Source organism: Buceros rhinoceros, unplaced genomic scaffold, assembly GCF_000710305.1.
Source record: "Buceros rhinoceros silvestris isolate BGI_N320 unplaced genomic scaffold, ASM71030v1 scaffold19578, whole genome shotgun sequence".
Taxonomy (NCBI): domain Eukaryota; kingdom Metazoa; phylum Chordata; class Aves; order Bucerotiformes; family Bucerotidae; genus Buceros; species Buceros rhinoceros.
The window spans coordinates 12,040-26,390 of record NW_010426560.1 but is presented as its reverse complement, the minus strand read 5'-3'; the positions used below and the strand labels follow the sequence as shown (position 1 = coordinate 26,390).

The 14,351-nt window shown below is 38.5% G+C and overlaps 1 protein-coding gene across 1 annotated transcript in view; it reads left to right on the top strand.

The window, feature by feature from the left end:
• ZC3H13 (zinc finger CCCH-type containing 13) overlaps window positions 1-12,677 on the top strand; it is a 44,231-nt gene extending 31,554 nt beyond the window's left edge. The window contains exons 13-20 of the mRNA XM_010141568.1: window positions 1-248; window positions 676-779; window positions 1,191-2,213; window positions 3,233-3,739; window positions 6,954-7,103; window positions 8,024-8,224; window positions 11,460-11,623; window positions 12,205-12,677. Of these exons, the coding sequence (XP_010139870.1) occupies window positions 1-248; window positions 676-779; window positions 1,191-2,213; window positions 3,233-3,739; window positions 6,954-7,103; window positions 8,024-8,224; window positions 11,460-11,623; window positions 12,205-12,375 (2,568 nt within the window). The 3' untranslated portion in view covers window positions 12,376-12,677. The remainder of the gene's footprint in view (window positions 249-675; window positions 780-1,190; window positions 2,214-3,232; window positions 3,740-6,953; window positions 7,104-8,023; window positions 8,225-11,459; window positions 11,624-12,204) is intronic.
• Window positions 12,678-14,351: the final 1,674 nt, after the last annotated feature.

Below are 14,351 nucleotides of genomic sequence, written 5' to 3'. Positions count from 1 at the left end.
AGAGAGCGAGAGAGGGAGAGGGAGAAGGAGCGAGAGCGGGAGCGGGAGGAACGAGAGAGGGAGCGAGAGCGAGAAAGAGAGCGGGAGCGGGAACGAGAAAGGGAGAGAGGTCGGGACAGGGATAAAGAAAGAGACCGTCAGAGAGATTGGGATGACAAAGAAAAAGGAAGGGAAGACCGCAGGGATAAGAGAGAAGACATCCGAGAAGAAAGAAGTTCGAGAGATGTCCATGAGGAAAGAAAATCCAAGTGAGTGGATCTGAATGTTACTTCAATCAAAGGAAGGACCTAACAATTGCGTCAGATGATGTAAAGTTCCTTTGTTTGCATGGCCTTGCCTTTAATAATGCACATGTTCTTGGAAACATAATAGCAGTCTGTGGTACCTCCAGAAGCCTGGAAAGTCAGCGAGCAACTAACAAGGTCATGGTTTATGACTTTATGCATTGAATTTCTGTAGAACACGCATTACCCTTTGCACTACTGGTCAGAAAATGGATCGTAATTGCAGTTTCAGAATAGCAGCTTAAAGCTACAAAACTTCCTGGCATCTTTAGATGTGTTGTCTTCTGTATGAGGTGCTTAGACTTCAGGGATTGTATTGATGATAACCTCAATTAATGAATGTTTTCTTTGAAGAATCCTGAAGAAATTTGACTGCATGTTTCTTCCACAGGAAGCGTCATAGAAATGAAAGCAGTCCGAGTCCTCGTCAATCACCCAAACGTCGCCGTGAGCACTCGCCTGACAGTGACGCTTACAACAGTGGAGATGATAAAAGTAAGTAGGAGTGGGCTATCTGTGTAGCTGGAAGCAGCTTATCCTCTGTCTGTGGAAAACATCTTGCAATCCTCTATAGAAAAAACATGGGGAAAGCTTTTGTAAGTGTCCTGCTCCCCTTATTTTTATGAGCAACACTGTTTTTCTTAATCTATATGTTTGTCTTTTATTTTAATTTTGTCACTATGTGTTACATCTGCCAGGTGATGGTGACTTCCACATCTGTTGTTTAAGATGCATGTTTACCAAAATGGAAAGTCTGTTGCTGCTGCAGCAGTAGAAAAATGTAACTGAAATAATATTTTGTATGTTTGAATTGACTTTTTTTTTTTTCGCTGTACAGAAGATACCAAATGCTCACCTATTCTCCTTCCTAAACAATACAAGTACATCCTTTTTCCCATTTTGTAGATGAAAAGCACAGACTTCTGAGCCAGGTTGTGCGGCCACAGGAATCCCGGTCACGGAGTCCCTCTCATGTTACAGAAGAGCGGCAAAGTCGCTGGAAAGAAGAAGAGCGAAAATCTGACAGAAAGGAAAGTTCCCGGCGTTATGAAGAACCAGAGTTTAAATTAGAGAGGGTTTCTTCAGCAGATAGACAAAGAGAGCAACCAGATATTTCAGAAGGCTCCCGGTCCAGGGTTCAGGAAAATCTTGGACACCATGCCTCTGAAGAAAGAGATGCTTCTGATAGAATGCATGATGACAGCAAGAAGAAGTCTAAGGTACAGAAAAAGGCTACAAAGAAGAAGAAAGATGATGACACTGGGGTGGAAAGGTATGCTACTGAATCAATGACTGAAGAAAGCCAGGTCTTTTCACCCAAGAAAGGTCAAAAAAAGAAAAATTTAGAGAAAAAGCGGAAGAGATCCAAGGGTGATTCTGAAGTTTCCGATGAAGAAATCGTTCCACATCATAAAAGGAAGAAAGGCCCAAGAACCCCTCCTGTAACAAAAGAGGAATTGGTTGAAGTGCCACCTGAGAAAGCCGTGGCAGAAGTCATTCCAAAAAGAGAAGACACAACATTTAGTGACTGGTCAGATGAAGATGTTCCTGAACGTGGTGACATTGTTGTTCCAGAAAGAAGTACCGAGGACTCCCATAGAAAAAGTCACAGGACGAGGGGGGAAAAGGTAGAGGCCCCTCATGTTACTATAGAGGATGGTCCACACCGTAAACCTGTGGATCAGAAGCGCAGCAGCAGCCTTGGTAGTAACCGGAGCCATGCCTCAAGCAGACTTAGATCCCCTTCCAATGATTCAGCTCATCGTAGTGGAGATGACCAGACTGGAAGGAAGAGGATCCTGCACAGTAGCTCTAGAGATAGGGATAGGGACAGGGACAGGGAAAAGAAAAGCTTAGAAATCACTGGAGAACGAAAGTCCAGAATTGATCAGTTGAAACGAGGGGAACCCAGTCGCAGCACATCTTCAGGTAATAAGATACATTTTAGTGAGACTGACCTATCGTTCCATATAGAAGCACAAAGGTACAAATCCCAAAATTGTGTAGCTGTATACTCTTCTTATTTGTAGTTAGTCCAAAGAGAGAGGGAGGTGCTCTCTGTCATTCATTGTAAAACTGGAGTGAATTAAGAGTCCTTAAGTGTTACCGTATTTAAAAAGCTGCTCCTCACCAGGCAGGATTACCACTTTGTTTACACCAAAACATTCAGTCAGATTCAGTTCATGCTGTCTGGGGAGTAAGTAATTGGTGGGGGATAAAAAATACTGATAGAGAAAATGCTTGAACAGAACACTGAGGTAGTTTTATAATCTAAATAATGTTTTAAAATTCATTATTAATATTCATTTTGATACGGAAATTCTGAATTCTGCGCAAAATGAAAATGGCTCTGCTCTCTGGGAGAGATCCGTTACCATCTCAGGAGCTATTTTCACTGAGGTAACTCTGTCCTGATTCCTGTTAGGAACAGTTTTAATGCATATGGAAATCATCTTTGTTGCAAATCAAAATAATCACAATTGACTTGTTTTATTTGTGTAGTTCCTAAGGGGGGAAAAAAAAGGAGAGGTAAAAATCTGTTTAAATTTGAACAGCATCAGCAGAAAAATAAATTCCTCCTAAAGCAGTTTCTGTCTCTGTTCTCCTCATGGTTACGTGCCTGCAATTATTTTTCTGAATTTATTTGCTAGCTAAGGCGTTCCTAGATTTTAGAAGATATTTCCGAGTTAAAAATTAGGTACCTTCAGTTTGGCTTCTGTCACAGTAGAAAGTAGCCACTAAAAATATTTTTGGGGAGTGAGAGAAATGCATTATGCTTTTGAGTAAGGTTAAATCTATAGGCAATCTGAATGCATTATTAATTTGAAGATGATGCTTTTCAGAAGTACATTTTCATATGTGTATCTTTAAAATGGTATGGTCTGGGAAAAATGGTATTACATTTATGTAATACATAGTCACACATATACTTAAAATATTTTATTCAGATCGTCAAGATTCAAGAAGCCACAGTTCAAGAAGAAGTTCTCCTGAATCAGATCGTCAGGTCCATTCCAGATCTGGGTCCTTTGATAGCAGGGAAAGACTTCAGGAGCGAGATCGACATGAACATGATCGAGAGCGAGAGAGAGACAGGCGAGAAGGAAGACAGAGAGACTGGGACCGAGATGTTGACAAAGACTGGCCAAGGAGCAGGGAACGAGAGAGACTCAGAGAACGAGAGAGGGAGAGGGAGAAGAGACGGGAGCTGGACAGAGAGAGAGACAGACAACTGCCCGATGCTGCTGAAAGAGAGAGAGACAGAACTGTTGACATCTCCCAAAAAGAATCAACAAAACACAGTGAAACAAAACTGGACAGAGATCATGAAAAGGAGTTTGACAGTGTTTGTCGGGATTCAGCAGCTTCAGAGAAGGAAAGAACAGAAAAAGATTTAGGACCTTTACAAGGTTTTGAAGATGGAAATGAGGCCGAAAAGGTAGAGAGTTTAGAAGGTGAGATATTCTGGGAAACAACCTGCACTGACAGATAATGTGTTCTTTCCCTTGTAGCATAATGCTATATTAGAATAATTTTCTACGGAAAGGCTTATTTGCTCCAGCTTCTCCTCCATGGAAGCAGACACATTAAGAGTGGAATCTGATGAGCATCTTCCTTAGTGTTAATTATGTTAGTGTTATTTGTTAATTTCTAAAGAAGTCATGAGGTAACGAAACAGTGATCTGAGGTATAATTTCATCAATAAGCAGTTTGCTAAAGAATGACACCAACATTTGATTACCTTGTTATATCATTATAAGATCTATTTCTTAGTTAGAAAGTTAGAAGTAATGAGTGGAAAAAAAAATGAGTGTTGACTTGGAACTGTTCTTCAGGGGTTTTTTCTGCAGAGCCCAATTACTGTAGAAATGATTGTCTGATTAGTATGTGAAACATACGTATGGCCTGGCACAACAGTCCAAAAAATGTCAGGATTTCCTGAGGTAATCTTAATAAATACAGCTTCAGTTTGTTAGCCGTAATGGCACTGGGGAAAACATACTTAGCATTAATCAAGTAAGGGGCGAACACTGAGAGACTTCAGTTTGTCGCATGAATTAGGCAGCTTGAGCTTTGCATGGCTAGGGAGTTTGGGAAGTACTTTTAACCTATATCAGTAACAAAAGAGTCAAAAGTCTAAATCCAGAATAACTGGTGTATGTTATGGTTACATTCAGTAAGTTGGGGTGTTTTTTGGTGATTGCAGTTGTTTTCTGTAAAATCTGTTGAGAGAAAAAAAAAAAAAAGATTGTAGGATTTGGAATTTTTGAGTGTTTGGGATAGTAAGGTGTGAACTCCATAGTCTTCAGAAGCAGAAACAAATTAATTAAGCTTTTGTAGTTTTAAACAAGGTAACAGGACATTGTCTTATCATATTTTCATTCTTTATAAGAATTATCTGTAATGTTCATTGTTAACTTTGGCAGTTAAATCAAATGTCTGGAGAGGATGGTAAGGAATATTTATTGCTATATTATATATGTATTACTGTTTATTTCTTGTTAAATCTCCTACCTGGTTACTCACAAAGTGATTATTAGGGTTGACTGGTACAATTGAGAAAATTCCCTTTAAGGAGACTGTCTGTGGAGTGGAAGCACTTGTCAGAGATAGTGTTTGGAGTATGGCAAAGTCTGCTCTGTCTTGCTGTAATGGACAGAATTCAGTGATTTTTAAGCTAGAGGAAATAATGGTGCAATAAATCTAAGAGTATAACGTGGTATCTTCAGAAAAGTGTTGGTGGAAGGCTATTCCTAGGTACATTATCAGTTTCTAAGAGGTCCCCTATAACTAAACAGGTTATGGATGTTAAATGTGTTCTTAGGTCTAGCTGTTCGGCAGGCTTCTTGTAAGTCTTCTAATGCGTATTCATTTGTGTGGTTTTTAAAGACTGTGTTTTGAATTCTCTGAAAATTATCATCTGTGGGTGCTTATGATTAGGATTATATTTTAAGAAAAATTACTGTCTTTTGTAAAATATTAGATGGCGTTCTATTTTATTAAAGCCTACTATATAAAGCATGTTTAAGATTTTCTGTAGGTTTAGTGTACTTTGTCTTTCATTACTTTATTGTTCCTGTTTAGTCAGCTAAAGGGAGCAATGTAGTGTGTTGTGTTTTTAATACAGAATTAATATAAAATAAATTTCTGTAAAAAAGCAATACAGATAGCAATAGGATTATAATCTAGAAATCATCAAACTGATTTGAAATTCAAAATTGAGAAAGTAATCTTTTTTTAATCATGTATTGAGAACTATGGATTTTTTTAATTACTTCATACAGTAATTTTTTAAATGGTTCATCTGTGCTGTCCAAGCACGTGGTTATGGTGAGCTAGTGTATCTTGTAGATCAGTGTGGAGGCTGAAGATAGATTATACAAGCAGTGAATGTTTAAAATCGTAAGACACAAAATTAAATGTATTACAGATGGCCACCTTTTCCTTTAAAAAGGAAAAACTTCTTTGAAAACTAAATGCTGTTTCCAAATATTATGATGTAAAGGAGGTAACTAGTATTTACTTGGACAAATTAATGTAGTATATTGTCTAACAAACTGCGTGAGGATTTAATTACTAAATTATGATAATGTCTTGAACATTGATGTGTTTGCTCTGGAGCAAAATAAATATAAATAATGCCCTAGAAGCTGTATGCTTCCTCCAAAGCACTGCCAGGCAGTCTGAGTAGTTAGTTTATGCTCGGCTAGCATATCTTCTACTTGCTTTTTTCCATCCTGATTTTTAGGCTAGTTGAGGTGATTTTTTTTTTTTTTTCTTCTCCTTCTCCTTCTGTGGCTTTTACAAAGGCAAGCAAAAAATAAAATTGGGGTAACTTAAAACAGAGGCAGTTTTGCTTCTGGCTGAGGGAGCTAGAAGATACTACAATAGTCATCCACAGAGGAGGACCCCTGTAAATTATGTCTACTTTATGAGGCACAACTCATTGCAAGTGCCATGGTGGAGAACACTAAGAAAGCCTGAGTTTTGAGCAATAGAGTTTCTGAATGCTTGAATCAGATCTTTCAGTCTTAGAGGTGAGAGAATATCTTCAGATGTTCCTTTCATGAACTTCGAAATGCCCCATTTGAGTGTCTTCTGTTTACAGGTTTTAAGGAATGTATTTACAGGTTTTAAGGAATGTGTTTACACACACAACGCAGGTATTTGTATATGCATATAGTACAAGAATGGATAGGAGTGTAATAACAACTGAAGAAGTTTGAATAATTGCTTCATTCAGGATATGTCTTGTATTTTGGAGTTTTGTTACTTCGTTCTCTTGTAGAGCCTTTGGACTGAATCCTCAGTTTGGACACGTTCAAAAGCATCTGAAAGACTTGTGATGCTAACTTAAATTTGTGTTATTAACTACCTATCATCTATCAGATAATCAATGTATGTTTCTTCTGAATATGGCCTTCTGTGTGCAGTTTGACTAATACTGCATCAAAAACCAAAAAGACCGAGACATGTAAAATTCAAAGGGCCACACTGTGTATGGGAGAAATAATTTCTATTTACCATCAGTTAATAGTCACATTGAATATACTTGTCCCGAAAACCTAAGTTTAGTTTGCTGAACCTCTTAGTTTTCAGGCCACTTAAAGAATGTTTAGAAAACAAGAATAATTGCTTTAAAGCTACAGTATGTATCTGTCTCTGTAGGAGGAGAAGATGAAGCAAAGATTGATGATGTACAGTCATTAGGATCTGGTGCTGGAGAATACGAGCCCATCAGTGATGATGAACTGGATGAAATTCTGGCTGGTGATGCTGAAAAGCGGGAAGATCAACAAGAGGATGAGAAGATGCCTGGTAAAAGTATAGCAACCCCTCTTTCTGATTATTTGAATAAACATTATAGATCAGTTTGCGTATAGTGGTATTGTGATGTTGACAGCATTTCAGAGTTAGGACTGCAGTTTGTATGCTCTTCATTATATCTTATTTGTTCTGTAATAGTCAGATAAGCCTGAGGAGTATACAGGTAAGTGAAGAGTACCAGGATCAGTATTGCGAAGTAGTATTTCTCTTTTTTTATATAGCTAGAAGGGTAAGCTTTCGGTTTTTATGAAATTGTTTTCATTTATCCCATTTGGTTTTGGTCATTATTTGGAACTGCTGTTTTTATGAACAGATTTTGTCTGTTCTTGAATGCTTCCTAAATGCACTGGGAATCTTCTACTTGTAAATTCAGTTCAGTCATCTGGACTATATGATCAGTGTTCGTGTTGTTAATGATAAATGAACTAGACAAACACAGTCGTATTTTTTTTTTTTCAATAAATAATATCTCTCCCTTGAAAAAATACATCCAGCATCCAGAGTTGAAATACTGGCTTTTTAAGCATTTAATTTGGATCTGTCATAGCATGTTTAGTTGTACTGTGACATTTGTGAATGCTTAAGTGATGTGTCCAAATCTGCTGGCTCAGCAGGGTCAGAGCAGCCTTCTACAAAGGGTTTCCAATAAAAATGAAGCAGATTATTGGGGGGTGGGGGTAGTGGTGATAATCCAAGAAGGTTTTTATTTGTTGTTTCTTTTTACCACCAATCCAGTAAGTTTTGATGTTCTTACCTGGAATGTCCAAGGATCTGGCTTTGAGAACTGCAAAATAGTGTTCGTTTAATATATATTACTTTAAGAAAATGGGAAGGTACACAGCATGTGAAATTAATCAAATGCAGTAAGTGATGATGGTGTGATAATGCATGCTCTGTCCATGTTTTTGCAGATCCTGTGGATGTTATAGATGTAGATTGGTCCAGTCTTATGCCAAAACAGCCAAAGGAACCTCGTGAGCCTGGGGCTGCACTCTTAAAATTCACACCGGGTGCTGTTATGTTGAGAGTTGGCATTTCCAAGCGGCTGGCAGGACCAGAACTCTTCACCAAAATTAAAGAGACTTGCCAGAGAGCATTAGAGAAACCTAAAGGTAATTTTTTCTGCAGGGATTAAACTTTCTTTTGTACTTCGTGAAAGTCTTTACGAAATGTACATTTGTTCATTATATTGTGCTTTGACACTATAGAAAGTTTATAATGAGTATTGAGTGAGAGTTACAAGAATGTAATATAGCTGCATATCAATTAAATTAATTCCAGCAGTGGTGAGGAGGTCTTAAATAATGCCTAAACAAAATTTGTCATCCTAGTGGAATGTTCTTTTTGTGGGACCATTCGTGCTTTCCTAGCCTAAAGCCCATGAGCAGCTTTTTAGAGCGCTGAACATTCTGCAGTAATACTGCAAGAAAGAAATAGAATTTTTTATTTTCTCTGGAGGTCCTCTGCATGTCCTCTTCTGACGATCTTCTCCAGAATGCATAGATAGAGGAGGTTTTGGGTCAGAAAGAAAGAGCTAAGTGGAATTTGTATATTGTGACTCTCCTAGAAAGTGGGAAGTTAAATAATACACAGGTCTGGCATTTTGTCAGAGTGTGTGGTGTAAGACTTGAATGGTAGATGGGATGGAAATGAACTGTACTAGTGCTGTTTACTACAATTCTGTAGTGTAAGCAGGGTCTTTTTGCAAGAAAATACCAATTTTATTTTTTTTTCCCCCCCTCTTTGGCAACCCAGGAACCAGCTGAGCTGCTTGTAACAACTTACATTGTAGAATTTTTTTATAAATTTTTAGTACTGTGAAACATTTGGTTTCTGTAAGATCTCTATGCAAATTATTCCAGGCTCTAAATGTGAGAAAATCATGGCTTATAGATAATAGTGTATACAGAGCCTCTGAGCAGATTTTTTCTGATTATTTTTTTTTCTCTCAATTCTAGTTCTCGAGTTGAAACAATACTTTTTAATTCTTTGCAACGTGATTCTTTATGCTGATGTCTTGTTAACTTCACAGTCTCAGGCGAGTGGAGAGGGGGAAAGAAAAAAAACAACCTTGCTTCTCCCAGCCCTGTTGATCTCCATGAATGTCACAGAGCCATTTAAATGATATAACTATTAATTGTGGACTGTTGCTACTGCTTCTGCATTTTTTTGAAGTCAAATTAAATGTGAACATTTTTAATGCATTGTAGATAGTATAATTTGAGGTGTGTGCTTGGCATTAGTAAGTACTGTAACAGTCCCACTGCAATATTCGCAGCTCTTTCTGTGCAGTCTTAGCTTTCTTCTAGTTTAAAAAAAACCCTCAGCTCTTATGCTTAAGAATTCACGTAAGTGATGTAATTGATATAATAATGAGTCTTCCTAAGTTTGCAAACTGTCTGATACAGCGAAAGTGTGAACTGCGTCTCCCTCCTTGTAAGCATTAATTTTGCTTTTTACTTAACACTCCTTGCCAGGGATTCCTTGTGACAGGAATTGCAGCGCAGAATCACTGCACTTGGCTGTTCAAAGTGATACCAGAAATAACTTCAGCAGTCCTTGTCTGCTTCTCTACAAATAAACAGGAAGCCCAAAGTGCTGATAGGAGGCTCTCCTCCTACCTGCCTCCTGGCTGTCTTAATTGTACTCAGATTCAGCAGAACTTTGCTCTGGAGAGGAAGGGGGATTAAAGTGCCTCTATGATTTCTTTTTGGTGTGTGCAGTCTATTACACATCAAAGATGTGACATGTGGAACTGCCCATAGGCTTGCCAGTGTATGCGTTTCTTCTGTAATCCGCTAAGTGAAGGTTCCTTGTATGGTCATTACACAGCCACGGCATGTATATTCTAAACAAAGGCACCAGTGTGGTGCCCTGAAAAGTGAATGAGTTAGAGCTCGATACTCAGCATGTGTGACAGTGAAAGGCTGGTGTTTTCACTTTGGATGTCTTCATGGTAGTATAATTTGTTTCCCTGTTTTATTCCCGAGTTTGGTGTTGCCTTCTTTGTTCTTGTAGTGGATAAAATGTTTCTGGTAACACACCGAAACTCAGAAAAGAATGTGTGATAGGGATTATTTTTTTTAAAAAAATTATATTTCTTGGGAGACAAAAATCTGTAGTATGCAATGGAATTGAGATTTGTAGGTGACTTTCCATCTATTATACGCAACATTTTCCTCTAAGGATATGGACATGCTTACTTGCCAGACATGCTCAGCATTTGGGACCTAGGCAGACCCTGCAAGCTGTCAGTGTTACAGTTGAAGTGGCCTTTTTGTGTCTTGTCGCTTACTTGGGTTGCTAATTGTGCATTGAGGCTGGCTTGATGACATCAGTGCAGTTGACTTTAACCTGCCCTTGATTTCATGTAACTTTTTTGTTTCTTTTCACGCTAGTTTAAAAACTGGCGTTACTTGGCTTCATCCAAATTTTCCAAATGGTTTAAAAATGCATCTTTGTTCTTTTCTGTGTGCATATTACCAAGCTGCTGTAGCAGTCTGTACTGAACACCCAGTGCTTAATGATATAGAGGCATCTGGATGGGACTTAGCCACGTACCTTACCATTTTTATTTTTTTCAGTTACGTCATAATCTTCCTGTTTATTGTGGAAGGGTTATAAATCAATGAGCTGCAGTCCAGCCAGGTGCACTTTTTGTCTTTGTCTGCATTTCACAGAAACAAACTTGTCACAGAGCAAGACTCATCTCAGGATTCATCTTTTGTTAAAATGGTTAAAGGGTTCTAGTTGCACACTGTTTCTTCTGATAAATATATTAACAGAGTAGTCCTTCCACTTTGGACAAGCTATCAACAAATGCTTTAGATGAGCTGGTAGGAGGGGGCGGTTCATTAGCATCTGTTGACTTGTTCTCTAGGTTCATCCACCATGGGTAAAAGAATTGTTCTACATAGTGGTAATTCACTTGTGCATAGACATACAAACCCTGTGTTGACGCTGGTATGGTTTTCTGATGACTTGCAGAGAAGTGAAACTTACACCACTTTCTGATCAATGCTAGTGCTAAACACGTTTCATCACGCATGTCAGACCATAAATGGCATCCCCTCTTCTGTTCCACAGCTGTCACTTGATTTTTAGGCCCCTCTGTGATTGCTGTCTCAATATGGCTTTCCAGTGCTGAAGCTACGTACAAGGGTACCCATCCTTCCCTTTAAATGGTGAAGCATTTGTTTGGGCTTTTTTTATAAAAAATATCCTGCAATATCCTTCTTTTCCAAACCTTGATACTGTTTGGAAGGCAGAAACACAAATAGTAAAACTTGAAGGAATTTTGTATTACTGTATATTGCTGTTTTAAAATGCCATGTCAATTATTTCTAGATTCAGAAAACCTTTTTGAACATGAACTGGGGGCCTTGAACATGGCTGCACTTCTACGAAAAGAAGAGAGAGCCGGTCTTCTCAGTAACCTGGGTCCTTGCTGTAAAGCGCTGTGCTTTCGGAGGGATTCTGCAATTCGTAAGCAGCTAATGAAGAATGAAAAGGCAAGTGGTTCATTTACAGTTCTCGGTCAAAATGGGATTTCAGGGATGCAAAGCATTTCTTTAGGGAGGTAATTTCTGAGTATGTTGTTCCGAGGTAGACCTTGTCATTTAAATAATGGAGAACAGACTTGTATCTAAAGAGGTTGTAGAGGTTTGTTTTTCACTTAAGATGAGAGATTAGTTTAAGACTGAGACTAGACATAGGTGCTGTTTCTCATTTTGGGGTTTAAATTCTGGACATAAGTTTTCTGCATTTAGAGAATACGTAACAAAAGTAATCAGTTAAAATATAATTTCAAAGACAATTGTTGAATGATTTTCCTGCTTGAGTTTCCATGTACTTTTATAAGAATTGCAAGATTCCGTTCTTCCAAGTTAAGAAAAATTACTTCAGCCCTTTTTTGCACCGCAGGAAGTTTTATGATCTTGCATGCTAATAAAGCCCCCATTAATTCTCAAAGTCTTTTCTAGTGAATATGTGTGATTAAAACTCTAATTATGAGAGTCCTTGAGCTAAATTTCTCAGCTTCCATGTTAAAAAGCTACCGTTTTTAGAGGGGTTTTGTTTTTAATTTCAACAGGGTGCGACAAAACAAACTTACACAAATTCTGCAGCAATGGACAGCGACTTGTTGCGGTTGAGTCTACGGTTATTCAAACGAAAGACTGTGTGCCAAGTTCCTGGGCAGGAAAAGACAGAGGATAGTAAAATTCCACAGCCAGCTATCCAGCAAGAAGTGTGTGTGTCTTGAGCGAATGACCGCGGTGGCACTTTGTAGTTGATTTCATACTGCCAGTGCTGGTATCGATGTTTAGAACCAGTTGGTTGGAAGGCAGCTGTAGAAGGTGGAAGAAAATACTCTGTACACAGATTAAGAATGATTTGGTTTGGATGTGAATAAAAGTATACAGACTTGTGTGAAGTTCTCTGCAAGTTTTATAATATTGAATCTTACACTGTAACATAAACCTACTTTATGGTGCATCAACTGTAATAATGTGAAAATCGTTTTAGCAGTTTATAACACCACCTGATATTAAATTGAAGAAAATTGTCTACGTAGCGTTTTCCTCATTGTGCATGGGTTTTTCCACCACCACCCTGGTCCTTCAACACACATTTCCTGGGAGTCTGTGTACCTCCACTTTGCAAATCCCTCTCATATCACGGTGGCCTCTGGTGTGGATCTGGATTTGGACAAAACTCTGGCTCATTTATTCATTTAGTTTCAAGAGTTTTCAGCTGTTAGCAGTAAAAGTAGTGAGCAGTAAAGGTAGATTTTTGTTGAGTGTTAAGGGATTTCAGGGGCCTGATCAGAGACTTGTGAAGCCTCGTTCGATTTTGTCAGAATTGTTTTCACTTTGAGAAATTAATATCCTGTGTGTGGTCCTTGGATCATACTAGCCAGTTATATTTAGGTAGTCTGTGGAGGTCTCTGTGTGAAACTGAGACTTCTAAAACTTCAGACAAGTCTCTGTATACTACACCTCTCAACTTTTCCTGCGTTTAAACCTGAACTGTTACTTTGATTTCTGCTCATAGAGGGTGGGAAAGAAATCCATAGTTTAACCTTGATATGGGCTTGCTGCAAAGAAACTTGTTTTCATTATTCTCATTCAGGTGGAAAATGAGTTATGAACCACTAAATTCTTTGACAGTTGGTTTCTATTAGTTTCTTACCCTTACCCTTTTTCTCTGCTTGGAACCAGCGCACTTGGACCCGGTTTAACAGCCGGCCTGCCTCACATCCCTTGTCATTACTGACAGCTGTCTTGGCTTCAGGCCAAGGCCTAAGTATGAATAGCAATATGGTGCAGGTACAAAGCCTTCTTCCTGTAATGCTTCCCTGTATCGCCTCGTACACAAGCATTCAGTCAAATGTTCTTACGCTGCGTTTAAAGAATTGTCTTTATATTTTTGTATGTGCCCACACACTGGTGTATATGTACTTGCATCAAATATAAGTGACGTGAGAAATTCCCACCATTTGTTTGATTCTTATTAAAGTATGTGATCCAGGCAAAACCTTTTTCCTAAGTTTTTCGCTTGTTGAGCATTTTTAAGGACCTCAGTGTCTTATTTTTAATGTCATTGGTGATATTACACATGCTTACAAAAGGCAGCCTGTCTTTTAAAGACACTAGTACTTTAACCTGAGCAGGAGTTAACAAACGTGTTTTATTCAACGTTTAAATGCATCCTCACCTATTTTATAGCTACAACAATGCTGCCTTTAAGCTGAAGGTGTTAGATCATTGCTTCTAATTATGTGAAAGCCTATTTTAATCTCCGTCTCTAAAAGACGTAAAAGTGTTTGATAGCTAGAAGCAGCCTTGTCTGAGACTGCATTACACAAAATAGGTTCAGTGTGCAGTGTTTAATTACACCGTGCTCTACTTTAAACACTCTTCCTGTAAAACAGTCAAGGTATGTATATGCACTTAGTTTGCAGAATAGTATTTCACGTTACCCTAGAAAATGCGAAATAAAGTGGGCTTAACGGGCTACTATGAGCATCTCTTGAAGCAACAGTGTCCCATTGAAGGTCAAAGCCAGTGCTGAGCTGTACCATCTTTTGTTGGAATTGTGCAAAAAAGGTGCTGAAATTGCCTCTTGCACCCCTTTGATTCTGTTTGCAGCACTAGGAGTGCAGAAGTATGTTATGGTACAAGCAGAAAACATGCCTGTTCCTGTGGGAAGCGCTGAGATTCCACCCCCACCCCCCCC